The 14,092-nt window shown below is 38.4% G+C and overlaps 1 protein-coding gene across 28 annotated transcripts in view; it reads left to right on the forward strand.

Moving 5' to 3' along the window:
- The window catches only part of LOC105473429 (glutamate receptor interacting protein 1), a 711,108-nt gene that overhangs the window by 522,322 nt on the left and 174,694 nt on the right, over positions 1-14,092 (forward strand). For all 28 annotated transcript variants that reach the window (XM_071071489.1, XM_071071493.1, XM_011727248.3 and 25 more), the window contains 2 exons: positions 6,575-6,710; positions 9,265-9,410. In XM_071071489.1, coding sequence (XP_070927590.1) covers positions 6,575-6,710; positions 9,265-9,410 — 282 coding nt within the window. The remainder of the gene's footprint in view (positions 1-6,574; positions 6,711-9,264; positions 9,411-14,092) is intronic.

Genomic DNA, 14,092 nt, shown 5'->3' on the forward strand with positions numbered 1-14,092 from the left:
TGTCTCATTGCTTATTTAACAAATAAAATAGGCTTACACAGAAAAAAAAGGAGTTACCGGTAAATTTTGGCAAGTCCCTAAAATTCAGGAGCTATATGAACAGGAAATTACAACATGGACAATTGTCACAAGAGTTGCTGAAAGAGGAAAGAAAGCCATATGTGATGATTAAACAACAAGTGGTACAGGCTCTGACAAGAGTAAATAAAGGGTGATCATGGCACAGCGTGGGAGGGCCCCTAATCCATGTGGGCAAACGATGTTCTCAATGGTTCCTCAGAGGAGTCATCCCAGAGCTGCCTTGAAGACATCCTCAGCTAGGGACATGGATGAAGGGGAGGTGTTAAAGGCAGAGAAATAACAAATGGTAGGAGATTACATGAGGTTTGGGGAGAGCATGTCCTGTAGTTCAGTTTGCAGTTTTCCTCAATTCTAGCTGCATGTTAGAATCCCCTGGAGGAAATTTTCAAATACTGAGCACACCCCAGACCAATTGAATCATATACCCACTGATGGGACATTTTAAAAAATTAAACTGCTAATTTTGAGATAATTGTAGATTCATATGCAGTTATAGAAAATAATATAGAGATTCCTTATATCCTTTACCTTGTTTTCCCCAATAGAAACATCTGCAGAACTATAATGTAATATCACAACCAGGATATTGACATGGATGGAGTCAAAATACGGAACATGTCCATTACTACAAGGATCAATCATTTACTCTTTTATGGCTGCATTCACTTCCCTCCTGCCCTTAACCCTGGCAACCTCTAACCCATCCTCTAGTGCTATAATTTTGTCATTTCAAGAATGTTAAATAAATGAAATCATACAATGTGAAATCTTTGGGGTTGACTTTTTGCCTTAGCATAATTCTCTGGTAATTGATCTGGGTTGTTACTTGTAGCACTAGTTTGACCCTTTTGATTGCTGAGAAGTATTCCATGGTATAGACATACCACATTTGTTTAACCATTTACCTGTTGCAGGACATCTTGGTTGTTTCTGTTTCCTGCTATTATGAATAAAGCTGTGATAAGTATTCATTTACAGGTTTTGGTGTGAATGAAGGCATTCATTTCTCTAGGATTAATGCCCAGGAGTATAATTTCTGGCTCATAGGGTGGTTGCATATTTAGTTTTCTAATAAACTGGTAAACTGTTTTCCAGAGTAGTTGTCCTACTTTACATTCCCATCAGTAGCATCAGAGTAATCTAATTTCTGTGCATCCTCACCAGCATTTGGTGTTGTCACTAATTTTTATTTTAGCTTTTCTGATAAGTATGTAATGATATCAATTGTAGTTTTGATTTGTAAGTAATTTGAGCCATTTCCCTAATGGAAAATGTTGAGTATTTTTTCGTGTGTACTTACCTGCCATCTGTATATCCTCTTTAATAAAATATTTCATGTCTTTTTCCTGTTTTCTAAGTATTTGCTTTTTTACTGTTGAGTTTTGAAAGTTGCTTATACATTTGAAATACTATTCTTTTGTCTTTGTCGGATATGTGGTTTGCAGATATTTTTTCCTGGTCTGTAGATGTTCTTTTCATCTTAAGCAGGTCTCGCAGAGAACATTCATTTTTAATCTTGATGAAGTCCAATTTGCTGGATTTTTTTCCTTTTATGGATCATGCTTATGTCAAATCTAGAAACCCTTCGCTAAACCTAGATCTTAAAATTTTTATCCTATGTTTTCCTACAGTTTATAAGTATGTCATACAATTTCTATAATATTATGGGGTTTTTTTGACGGTGATTCATTTTGAGTTAAATTTTATACAAGGTGTGAAACTGTGGGCAAGTTGTGGCATTTATTTATTTATTTATTTTGCCTGTGGATGTCAAATTACTGCAGCATCATATGTTGAATAGGCTACCTTTCCTCTATTGAATTGCATTTGCATCTTGTCAAAAACCAGTATGTCATATTTGTGTGAGTCTATTCCTGGGTCCTCTGTTTTGTTCCAGTGATCTATATGTCTATCTCTCCATCAGTACCACACAGTGGTTTTGCTTATGTTTTTTGATACAGAGTCTCACTCTATCGCCCAGACTGGAGTGCAATGGCATGATCATGGCTTACTGCAGCCTTGACCTCCCAGGTTCAAGTGATCCTACGGCCTCAGCCTCCTGAGTAGCTGGGACTACAGGGGCACACTACCATGCCCAGCTATTTAAAAAAAAAAATATGTAGAGATGAGGTCTCACTCTGTTGCTGCTGTTGAATTCCTGGTCTCAAATGACTCTCCCCTTCCAGCCTCTCAAAGTACTGGGATTATAGGCATGAGCCACTGCACCTGGCCTACCACACAGCCTTTATTACTCTAGCTATGAAAGTTTTGAAATTGATACACTAAATTCTCCCATTTTCTTCTTTTTAAAAATTGTTCCTTTCCCTTTCATATAAATTTTAGAATAATCTTGTCTACAATTACAAAATATTTTGCTGGGATTTTGATAAGGTTTGCATTAAACCTATATATCAGTTTGGAAAGAATTAATGTCTTTGTTATGCTGAGTCTCCCAGTCTATGCGCATGTTTGTCTCTCCAATTATTTAGGCCTTCTTTAATTTCTTTCATTGGCATTTTTTAGTTTTCACCATGTAAGTACTGTATATGTTTTGTTACTTGTACACCTAAGAATTTCATTTTTGGAACAATTATATATGATATTAATTTTAATGTACATATGTTCATTGCTACTATATAGATATAAAATTGATTAAAGAAAATCAACAGTTTTTATGTTGACTTATTCTATCCACTGGAATATTAGTTCTTAGATGGCAGGAATAGTATCCATTTTGTTCAGTGTTGTATCTCCAATGCCTCAAACACTATCTGGCACATAGTAAGTGCTCAGTTCTTATTGAATGAGTGAATGGGATGCCTTTTCATTTATTCTAATCTTACATCCTTCAGAAGCACTTTAAAGTTGTCTTCATATAGTTTTTGTGCAGTTTTGTTAAGTTTTTTCCTAGGGATTTTACCTTTTGGCTATTGTAAATGGGGCCTTCTCTTCTATAATAACCTTTTACTGGCTGCTGTTCGTCTACATAAATGATATAGTTTTCTGCATATTAATTGTATAACCATCTATGTTTTTAAATAACCTTATTTGTTTGTAAGAACTTTTCATAATTCTCTTATGTTTGCCAAGCATCACTGTTACTTTTCTTAAAAATTTCTGGAGTTCAGTAATGAAAACGATTGAATTACAAACACAAAGAAAAACAGCAAACAACTAATTTCATTCTATCAGTGGGATTCTGTTCAGTTATGTTGAGTAAGTAATGGTATAGATGTAAACCTATACCTTTTATTTTCTAAGATAATTAGATATGGTGATTAAGGAAAAAGTCAAATTCAGAACCATTTCTTTCCTCACTAGTTAGACATCATCTGTTGCCTGTGCTGCTTGCTAATTGAAAGAGATTACAGTGCTAACTACAAGGTCCTCTTAATTGGGGGAGTGATATTTGCAATTTAAATCACAAAAGAAAGAAATCATCTGTACATATTGACTTGCCCAAGTTCCACTGTTTTACCGCAGTGTTTGTTCAGTAAACCTTGATACATAAGTGAACTCATGCAAATGAATGCATCTGTCTTCATTTCTTCTGTCTTCATTAGATCATTATGCAGACATTAAACACCAAAAGGGGTATTAAATGATTAATTAGCCAACTGGAGACTTCAGGTGAGCCAAAAGCAAACTCCAAAAGCAGGTACCTTTCTCTCCAGACCACTTCTTCTCTCCTACCCCCTACAGAAACATCCATAAAGGATTTAGTCAATTATTCTGGGACCACAGATACTTATTGGCAGTTACCATTCTTGCAATTCAGCAAATTTTCTTGCAAGAATGTTCTATCTTTACTCCTGAGTTTTGCCTAATTTATATTCCTTATTTGGCCTGCTGTGCTCAGCTAATCCTGGTCAATAAGTACAGCAGATTGGATAGAAGACAAAATTGTAAAATAGATGGTGCATTTTGAACCTCAGGCCCTTCGCTGTATATTGTTGCCTGGACCATCTTCTCTGTGGCTGCTTCCCTACAACTCACATTGTATGGCACAGTGGTCTGTGATGTTGCCTCTTTGACTAGGCTGTGGCCATCTTGAGGATAATGGCCTTTGCTTTTTCCATCTTCGAGTTTTATTGTCTGGCTCAGGGTAGGCATTCAATATGTGCTTGAATCAATGAATGCACAAATTACTCAATTAACTGGTACAGGAATATTTTCTCAATTTCATATTATTAAAATTAGCTCTTAGGAAGACATTTGAAATGTTTTTAAATGACAAGGTAATTGACTAGTATCAGTTTTAAAAGTAGCCAGATCGATGCATTTATATTTTAATAATGATGAAATTAAACTAAAATAGTTGAGCTTTTCTAGATTTTCAGGATTCAGCCAGAAGCCTGGGAAGCACCTGGGTTCCTTCTGGAGAAAATGACATTGTCCACCTCCCATAAGGCTGTACCCGTGCATCCTATTTTATGCAGGAAGCATGTCCTTGAAAACTTGGAGTAGAAAGAAAATTTTTATGAATAGAAACTTACTTCTCACATGCCTGGTGTTAGTATTTTAGAGTTGCTTCTTCATGAAAATTGGATAGACCTTTAAGATAGGCACTTAAAAAAACTATGCTTCCAACTCTACATGTAAAGTTCTATAATCAAATGTTTAAATATATAGGATCACTGCATATTTAAAGAAGATGCAAAGAATCTTTCTGTTGGCAAAATCGTTGGGCACATTATATCTCTTTAATATGAATGGTCATCATCTACTATGTCATTTTGTTTACTTTAATTATTAACTTTATTTAAAAAATTTGTAACTAGCCTTCTGCCAACAAGGGTTTAGAGGGATTGTTTATTAAGGTGATGTCTTCAATATCAGTTGAACCTATGTATGTTTCCATGAGATTTCTGGGGATTTGTTTTGTTTTAAGGAGTGCAGGGGAAATGCACATAGTGGTAGAATTTTGTTACAGATGCTTCTGGTAAATGATGTAAAAGATCCTGTACTTTCATGCACTTGACAAGAATTTTCATTCTTGAATTTCAAATTTTATTTGGTCTTTCATACCAAATGTAGTAGATGAAGCTGACATCATACACACTCAGACTCCTCCTTGTCTTCTACTTTAAAAGACAATAATGACTTATGTATACAGTGTCATGAGACTGCCATGAAAAGGCAGGATTCCAATGATGGTATGCTGGGATGTTAAAGTCACAGGAGCTGGCAAACTTGAAAGCCCTGCCTTGAAGGACATTCTCTAGGCTGCTGAGGAAATAAGTAGCCTGCTGTCTGCAGCCTTCTTCCCCAAAGTACTCTGTTCTCCTCACTAGATCAGATGAGATACTGTTTCTTTACCTAATGTAATTTCATTTTTTCATTGCCTAGTGGGATAATATACTAGCAGCAGCAATTTAAAAACCTTTATGATACACATTCATAGATATTTTCAACATTATAATTAACTGTTATTAGGGAAAGGGTTAAGATGTGCAAATATTTTTTTTTAATTTCACTTTGAAAGAGCGAGTTTGTTTTTGCATTTTAATATGCATCTTTGATGTTCTAGAAGTTCATTACCCCTGAAATGTGTAACTTAATTTAGGAGAAATTGGAAAATTGGACAATTTCCCCATCCCTACCAAGAAAATATATTTGCAGATAGGGGAATAACATTACAGGGAATTTTAAAATAGCATTTATCCTAATTAGCCTCTGGAAGGTAAATGTTGACTCTACTCATTTTTATTTTTGAAAGGGAGGATATTCTTACAGTTTTCTTACCTTCTGTTCTGACTAAAATCAAAAGATTTGAGTTCTGTCTTGCTGTATATACATTATCTCCACAAGATCTATGAAATTTTAAAATTTTGTAAGTAGAGAATGACAGATTTATGGCAGTTACCTGGAAATTCTGAGGATCAATCCTGCCTTGCCATACTGTGACATATTCTGCAAGAATGATATGAGTGTTACATAAGCCATCATACTTCGTTTTTGAAAGACAAAGAAGCTAAAGTCAATATTTTTCTAGAACCTGTAGAAAGCTCTCTTCTCCTTTCAGTTGACTTCCTAACCTGAAACATACCATGAACTTTGAGTCTGCCACTGTGCTATATATGTTCATATTATCATCGAAAATTCTGTTCTAATTCCTTACTTTACAACTTTTAATTGTTCCCACTGGAGTTACAAGGAGAGAAACCAGAGAAAGTCACCCGAGAATGGCAGAAATCAAAGGGTGAATATTATTTGTACATAAGACAATTTGTACTATTTATTGTCAGCCTGGAGTGAATACCCCACCAGTGCCCATTTTCATAGCCTCTAATAGGATATCTGCCTCAGCATTATCTGCATGTGCATCTTTATGAAATATTCTGTAAATTACAATGGAAGGAGGCCATAGATATCTTTTCTCATAAAAGAAAAAGTGGAAAGAACTTCTGGGGAGGAGTCACTTAAACATACACAGAATGACATTGGCAATTCTACTCTCATTTTAATACGGCAAATGCTTTTCTTTTAACAGAGGAATTCAAGGGCTCCACAGTCGTCGAGTTGATGAAGAAGGAAGGCACTACCCTGGGTCTGACGGTATCGGGAGGAATTGACAAGGATGGCAAGCCAAGAGTATCTAATCTGCGGCAAGGAGGAATTGCTGCTAGGTAACTGCCTCTTGGGGAAATCTACTGAAAGGAACACAGGGTGTAATTAATTCAAAAATTAAAGCTCCATCAAAAGTGGTCACTAATAAATAAATGACAGCTGCCATCTGCCAGGCAGCACAGGCCAGCAGAAGCACAGTGGGGCACGTTTCAGAAGCTGCTCCCCAGGTCTGCCTGCGTGGCTGTTCTAGCCTAGGCTACAGTCACCAGGGAGGTTCTTGTGTCATCTCAGGAGCTGCCAGGCCCTCATAAGATTTTAATTTCAAAATGACCACGTGCAGCTAGTCTGCAAATGTGCCACTGAACAGCAGACAGGCTGCAGTAGGAAGGAGATGCTCCAGTCATCTAAATGTGAAACAGATGACCCATATAATGTGTATGGGGAAAGTGCCAGAGAGGGACATGGCTACCCTTGAAAGAGTGGGAGACCCAACTCTGAGTTTTCAGTGAAAATTTTATTTATCCCACATCCTCTCTCCTTTTCTACCTGTGTGATTTTCAAGAGTTGGTTTCTGAAAGGACAGAAGGCTTAGAGGAGGAGGTCTCACCTGTCTTTCTTTCCATAACTGCAAATTCCACTCGTTATTGCCAAAGGCAGAATGTCCTGGATACTGGATAGGGGTGGACTTCCTTGAGACACATTCTAAATCTGCCTCAGAAAAAGGGGGTGGAATCAGGTTTCATTAAAAGTGAGGCCAAGCTGGGCAGTGGTTCATGCCTGTAATCCCAGCACTTTGGGAGGCCAAGGCAGGTGGATCACGTGAGGTCAGGAGTTCGAGACCAGCTTGACCAACATGGCGAAACCCATCTCTAGTAAAAATAAAAATAAAAAAATAGCCAGCCGTAGTGGCACATGCCTGTAATCCCAGCTACTTGGGAGGCTGAAGAAGAAGAATCACTTGAACCCAGGAGGCAGAGGTTACAGTGAAAGAAGACTGTGCCATTGCACTCCAGCCTGGACAACAGGAGCGAAACTCCGTCTTAAATACATACATACATACATACATACATACATACATACATACATACATAAAATAAAAGTGAAGCTAAAGTACCTTAAATTCGGGCCACCAATATTCATATCCACATAATTCCAGGTTAAATCTTAGAGTTCTTGCCTCATAAAATGTCATCTGAAGTGGTGATTTCTGTGATTACTTTTAATGATCAACCTGTTTGTACAATTTACAAACTTAATCCAGTGGATTGCTCCATGATCAGAAGGTATTGTTTGTAAGGGAGACTGGTGTGGACACAAGCACCTCAATCTGCTTTCTTTAGGCTTTTAAGAAGCATCCTTCCACACCCAAAACCTCCTTTATTTTATAACAATCATGGCCAGTTCATGATGCTAGGGGTTCATAAGTCTCCAGAGCTTCTTTATATCTCTCCTTTAAGGCAAGTGTGATGGGGGAGAGGGGTAGCATTTTCAGTTGTATTAATGCTGTAATTAAAAGTGTTACTGTGCCAGTTATATTGAGTATTAAAAATCACCAAATAGTCACTATTTAAGGCACTACCATTTTGTAGGTAGTAAATCAAAATAATTAAAGATGAGATCCCTGCCCTAAAGGGGTTCACAATCTATCAGTGCAGATAAGGCATAAAAATCATGAAACATTTGGGAGCAAAAATGGCATTGCATGATAGCAAAAAGCAACAGCACAGAAGTTACTACAGAGCACTAGGCGGTTCAGTTGACATAAGTGTCAGGAAAGTGAGGTAAGGGCCATGCACAGACTGCAGACCGGGGCAGATTAGGAGGCTCTTTGAAGGAGGAATGATTGGAGCTGGATTTATATATAAAATAAATGCGTTAGCTATTTCTATTTTGGGAGAAAATGTTATTGAAGGTCCTTATCAGTGACATGAATTTTAACTCCTATTATTGATCTTGCTACCTTCTCTTGGTTTAGAAACAGAGTTTGACTAAAGTCCAAGAGCAGCCAATATTCTGTTATGGTGGTATAGAGAGACAAGAATGTTACTGAAAGCCAATATTTGCATTGTGATTTCTCCTTCACCAATACTCTTATCAATCCTGCTCTAAGCAATAAATAACAAAATAAGCTGACCCTTTCCTTAGTCCTGGACAAACTCCCAGTGAAGTTATTGAAAGCTGTGAAATGTATAAAAGGCAGGCAGCAAAAATGAGCGGGATTGAGAATAAAAAGATGTGTGTTGTATCTAGGATCTGGATCCCATCCCAGAGAACCAACTGGTTTAGGGCAAAGAACTTAAAAAAAAAAAAAAGGCTTCTCTTGATTTTGTTTTATGGTGCTTTTAAAAATAAAAGAGGCGAAAAGCAAAAAATCAGAGATAGTGGCAGACTCAGAGCAGGACTTCCAAGGTATCACAGGCTGCATGAGTAAAAGCGATCCCTGGTTCTCCTCTGACTTCAGCCCACCATCTCCTAGGAGGCAGGGACTTCTGCTGTCAGCCTTCTAGGCTTGCTTCTACACTGCATGCTTACTCATGAAGGGAAAGTGGAAATATAGTCAGACTGGCCTGCGGAGTGGGTGAGTCTGCTGAAACAACATTGTCTATTTTGCAGAAGTGACCAGCTGGATGTGGGTGACTACATCAAAGCAGTGAATGGAATCAACCTGGCCAAATTCCGCCATGACGAGATCATCAGCTTGCTGAAGAATGTGGGAGAAAGAGTGGTTCTTGAAGTAGAGTATGAGCTTCCGCCAGTCTGTAAGTACAGTAGCCCCCCTTATCCACAGGGGATACATTCCAAGACCCCCAGTGGGTGCCTAAAACTTCTCATAATACCAAACCCTATATACATCGGGGTGTTTTTTTCTTTTCTATACATACATACTTACGATAAAGTTTAATTGATAAATTAGGCACAGTAAGACATTAACAACAATAACAACTGGCTGGGAGCAGTGGCTCACGTCTATAATTCCAGCACTTTGGGAGGCCGAGGCAGGAGGATTGCTTGAGTCCGGCAGTTCAAGACCAGCCTAGGCAACATGGCAAAGCCCCACCTCTACAAAAAATAGAAAAATTAGCTGGGCTAATTACTACTACTACTACACACCTGTAGTACCAGTTACTCAAGGCTACTTGAGCATTAGGCGGAGCATCACTTGAGCCCAAGATGTTGAGGCTACAGTGAGACATGATCACGCCACTGCCATCCAGCCTGGGGGACATAGCAAGGCCTTGTCTCAAAAAACACACACACACAACATTAATAAAGTGAAACAATTATATCAATATGCCAATCTCACTACTCTTGTGCTTTCAGCCATTATTAAGTAAAATAAGGGTTCCTTGAACACACATACTGCAAAGGCTAAGTGCAGTGGCATATGCCTGTAATCCCAGCACTTTGGAAAGCTGAGGTAGGAGGATCACTTGAAGTCAGGAGTTCAAGACCAGCCTGGGCAACAAAATGAGACCTTGTTTCTACCAAAAAAAAAAAGATTAGTCGGGCATGGTGGCATATGCCTGTAGTCCCAGCTACTTGGGAGGCTGAGGCAGAAGGATCCCTTGAGCCCAGAAGGTCGAGACTGCAGTGAGCTGTGATTGTGTCATGGTACTCCAGCCTAGGTGACAGAGCAAGACCCTGTCTCGGGAAAAAAAAAAAAAAAAAAAAAAAAGTACAACAAGAACACAACAGCCAATCTGATACCAAAGACGGCTGTGGCTGCAAAGTGACTAAGGCAGGTAGTGTAAACAGCGTGAATGTGCCAGACACATCCAGATGGATAGAGCAGACAGTGTGAGATTATCATCACGCTACTCCTAACAGCACACAATTTAAAACTTAGGAATGATTTATTTCTGGAATTGTCTACTTAATATTTTCAGACTGCAGTTAATTGGGGGTAACTGAAACCACAGAAAATAAAACTGCAGATAAGGAGGAATTGCTATAATCATAACCCAGAGGAAGAACAGCTGCACCACAGTTTTTCCTAGGCAAAATCAGCTTCTTAATTTTTTCCCTTTGCCATCAATATCTCATTACAGGAATGGCAAAGCCAACTTTCTTAATATTTAAAAATTATTTGAATTGGAAAACTTACAACCTACCCAGGAAGAATTAACAAAGTCTTCACTAGCAATGAAATTATGAAGGGCCCGTGTTCTGTTTGCCACTTAAGCCATTTTAATTCAACATGTGTGTAAGTTCTGTGCAATAAGTACCATCCAGGCTTTGTACTTAGTGACTAGGTTTAGGAAAAGTATATTTAGTATGTTTTATATTGGTTCTTTATGGATACATTCATTTCTTTTTTAATTTTTAATTTTTGTGGGTACACAGTAGGTATATATATATATGATATATCCATTTCTGAAGCATGAAAATAGCTTCAGAACACCTATTGTCAAGTAGTAATAATAGTAATTATAACAGCAATAGCCAACAGATTTTGATTGTACCAAATGTCTGGCATTATAAAGAACTTGACTTACATTGAATTATTTAATGCTTTCCACAAGGAGTGTCCGCATAGCAGAGATGAACTTTACTATCAAATAGACAACACATTTTACTAGCTACATGCCTTTGAGAAAGTTACTTATGCTTTCTATGTCTTAATTTCCACATCTGTAAAATGGGAATATTATTAGTTCCTACTCATAGATTTGTTATGAGGATTAACTGAGTTAGTGTTTGGGAAACATTTAGAATAGTGCCTGGCACTATCAAAGTTTTCAATAAAAAGGCAATCAACACTACAAGATAGGCATTTTTTCTCATTTTACAAAGCCTGGATTCAATATCTGAATCCGGGCTGCCTGACTCCAAAGTCCATATGCATATTAATTGTGAGGTATACTGATGTATGATTGCTGCCCTGCGTTTATGCTGTTCTAGCCCCACCTTTCCTATTATTAGCTATGAACATGGATGCTACCCTGAGATAGCTTTTTGCTCTTCCATACTAATGAGAACTCAGGTTGATTATGAAGAGTTGGTAGAATTCATTTGTTCAGCAATGACTTATTGAGCATTTACTATGTTCCAGCCACCACTACGCACTAGGAGCCTGGGGGACATGAGTAGAGTTTGTATTATAGCAAAAGACAGGTAACAAAATAAAACCATAATAAATAAATAAATTATATAGTATGAATACTATGAATCCTATGGGAAAAAGCAGTGCAAGGAGAGGGATTGGGAGCGCTGGGATCAGGGTGGGAATGCAATTGCAAATAGGGTGGTTAGGACAGCATCATTGAGAATGTGAGATTAGTCAATGACTTGTGAAGGAGGTGAGGGAGTTAGTTGTACGGATTTCTGGGGGAGAGAGTTCCAGGAAGAATGAACAGTCATTGCTAAGACCAAAAGGTGGGAATATACTTAGGGTTGTTATAGAAACATTAAGGAGGACAGTGTGGCTATAGCAGAATGAGCAGTAAGAGAATTAGGAAGTGAGGTCAGAAATGTAAGGGGCTGGGGCATCCTTGTAGGTCATTGGGAGGACGTTAAGTTTTTCTCTGAATGATACAGGAAGTCACTATATGGTTTGGGGCAGAGGAGTGACATGATGTGATTTATGTTTTCAGAGGCTCTCTGGATACTGTGTTGACAATAGACTATAAGAGACCAGGGTAGAAGCTGGGAGATGAGCTAGAGGGCAGTTACAGTGATCCATGTAAGAGGTGGCGATGGAGACAGTGAAAAGCAGTCAGATTCCAGATCTATTTTGGAGGGAGAGCCTACAGGATTGCCTAATGGATTTGATGTGAGTTGTGCAGAAAAAGGGAAGTCAAAGTTAACCCCAAGGTTTTGAGCATGAGCAGCTGGAAGGACGGAGTATCCATTAACAGGAGTGGATAAGAATGTGGGTAGAGCTGATTTGTGAGGGAAGGATCAGCAGTTCATTGCTTGAAATACTACATTCGAGGTGCCTATTTGACATGCAAGAGGAAATGTCGAGACCCGAAGATATGATTTGGAGTTTGAGAGAAAGATCTGGACTGTAAATATACATTTGAGAGTAATGAGAATATAGACGGTGTTCGAAGCTTGGGGACCAGATTAGAGGACTCAGGAAGCATGTGCATAATCAGTCACAAGTTCGTATTCTTCACATAAAATCTAACACCAAAGATTTAGTAGTCATTTTGCAACAAAATCAATTTAAGACTATGTTCACAAACCTTGCTACAACATTTTTTCATTTCCAGCAAGGCTAGGCAATAAAATAGAGTGTAAAGGCTTGGACTGTGTCAGTAGTTAAATGGCAGCTTTGCTCATTTCTGTCTTTGTGACCTTGGGCATGTTATTTAAATTCTCTCAGCCTTCGGTTTCTAATCTATAAAATAGCTATAGTAGTTGCAGGATTTTTGTAATGATTCAATGTTATAATCACATAATCATAGTTGAGACCATTTCAAACACTTTGTAAGTAACTAATAATATTAGCCATTATTACCATTATTATACTGAAATGGTATATAATTATACCATTATTATACTGTGTTTTTTTGAACTTTACATGAGTCAGTTTGCTTTGAAATCTCTCTCTCAAACCGTTGCCAAAGACATAAGAGAAACCAGATGTCTAGCTCTAATGCTCTTTGATTATACGTTTATATTCCTCTGGGCCTATCAATAAAAGGCAACCCCTTCCTAAAACAAACTCTAAGTGTAGTTTTTAGGCAAAGGCCAATAGAAGATTTGTCCAGTGTTATGGGTGATTCAGAACTAGGAGTTTCTAGGAAGACTTGAAGAAGGTCGTGCCAGCCAGGTGGAGAGAGGAATATTTCAGACAAAGGGTGCAGCAAGAAGGGAAGATGACAGCCCAGTGCACAGGGTAAACTACAGATAGGGAAAGACAGACAGGGGGCTGGATGTGGTCGCTGACACCTGTAATCCTAGCATTTTGGGAGGCCAAGGCGGGTGGATCACTTGAGGTCAGGAGTTCGAGACCAGCTTGGCCAACATGGAGAAACCCCATCTCTACTAAAAATACAAAAATTAGCCAGGCATGGTGGTGGCTGCCAGTAATCCCAGCTATTTGAGAGGCTGAGGTAGGAGAATTGCTTGAATCTGGGAGGTGGAGGTTGCGGTGAGCCAAGATTGTGCCACTGTACTCTAGCCTGGGCAACAGAGCAAGACTCCATCTCAAAAAAAAAAAAAAAAAAAAAGAAGGAAAGAAAGAAAGAGAGGGCTTGGAGATAGATGAGGCCAATGAGGCACACAAGGACCAAACGAGGGCCTTATAAGCCATATTGATGGAGTTTGGCATCCAGTGGGCCATGAGGAGCTCTTAAAGAGGAATGGCATCATAAGATCTGAGTGTTTAGATTTATCATTGTAGGAGGCCAAATAGAGAAAAGACCAGAGGCTACAAGCCCAAAGGCTGTTACAATTTTCCAAAAGAGAAGTGAGATCCTAAATAAACATA

This window comes from Macaca nemestrina, chromosome 10, assembly GCF_043159975.1.
Source record: "Macaca nemestrina isolate mMacNem1 chromosome 10, mMacNem.hap1, whole genome shotgun sequence".
Taxonomy (NCBI): Eukaryota; Metazoa; Chordata; class Mammalia; order Primates; family Cercopithecidae; genus Macaca; species Macaca nemestrina.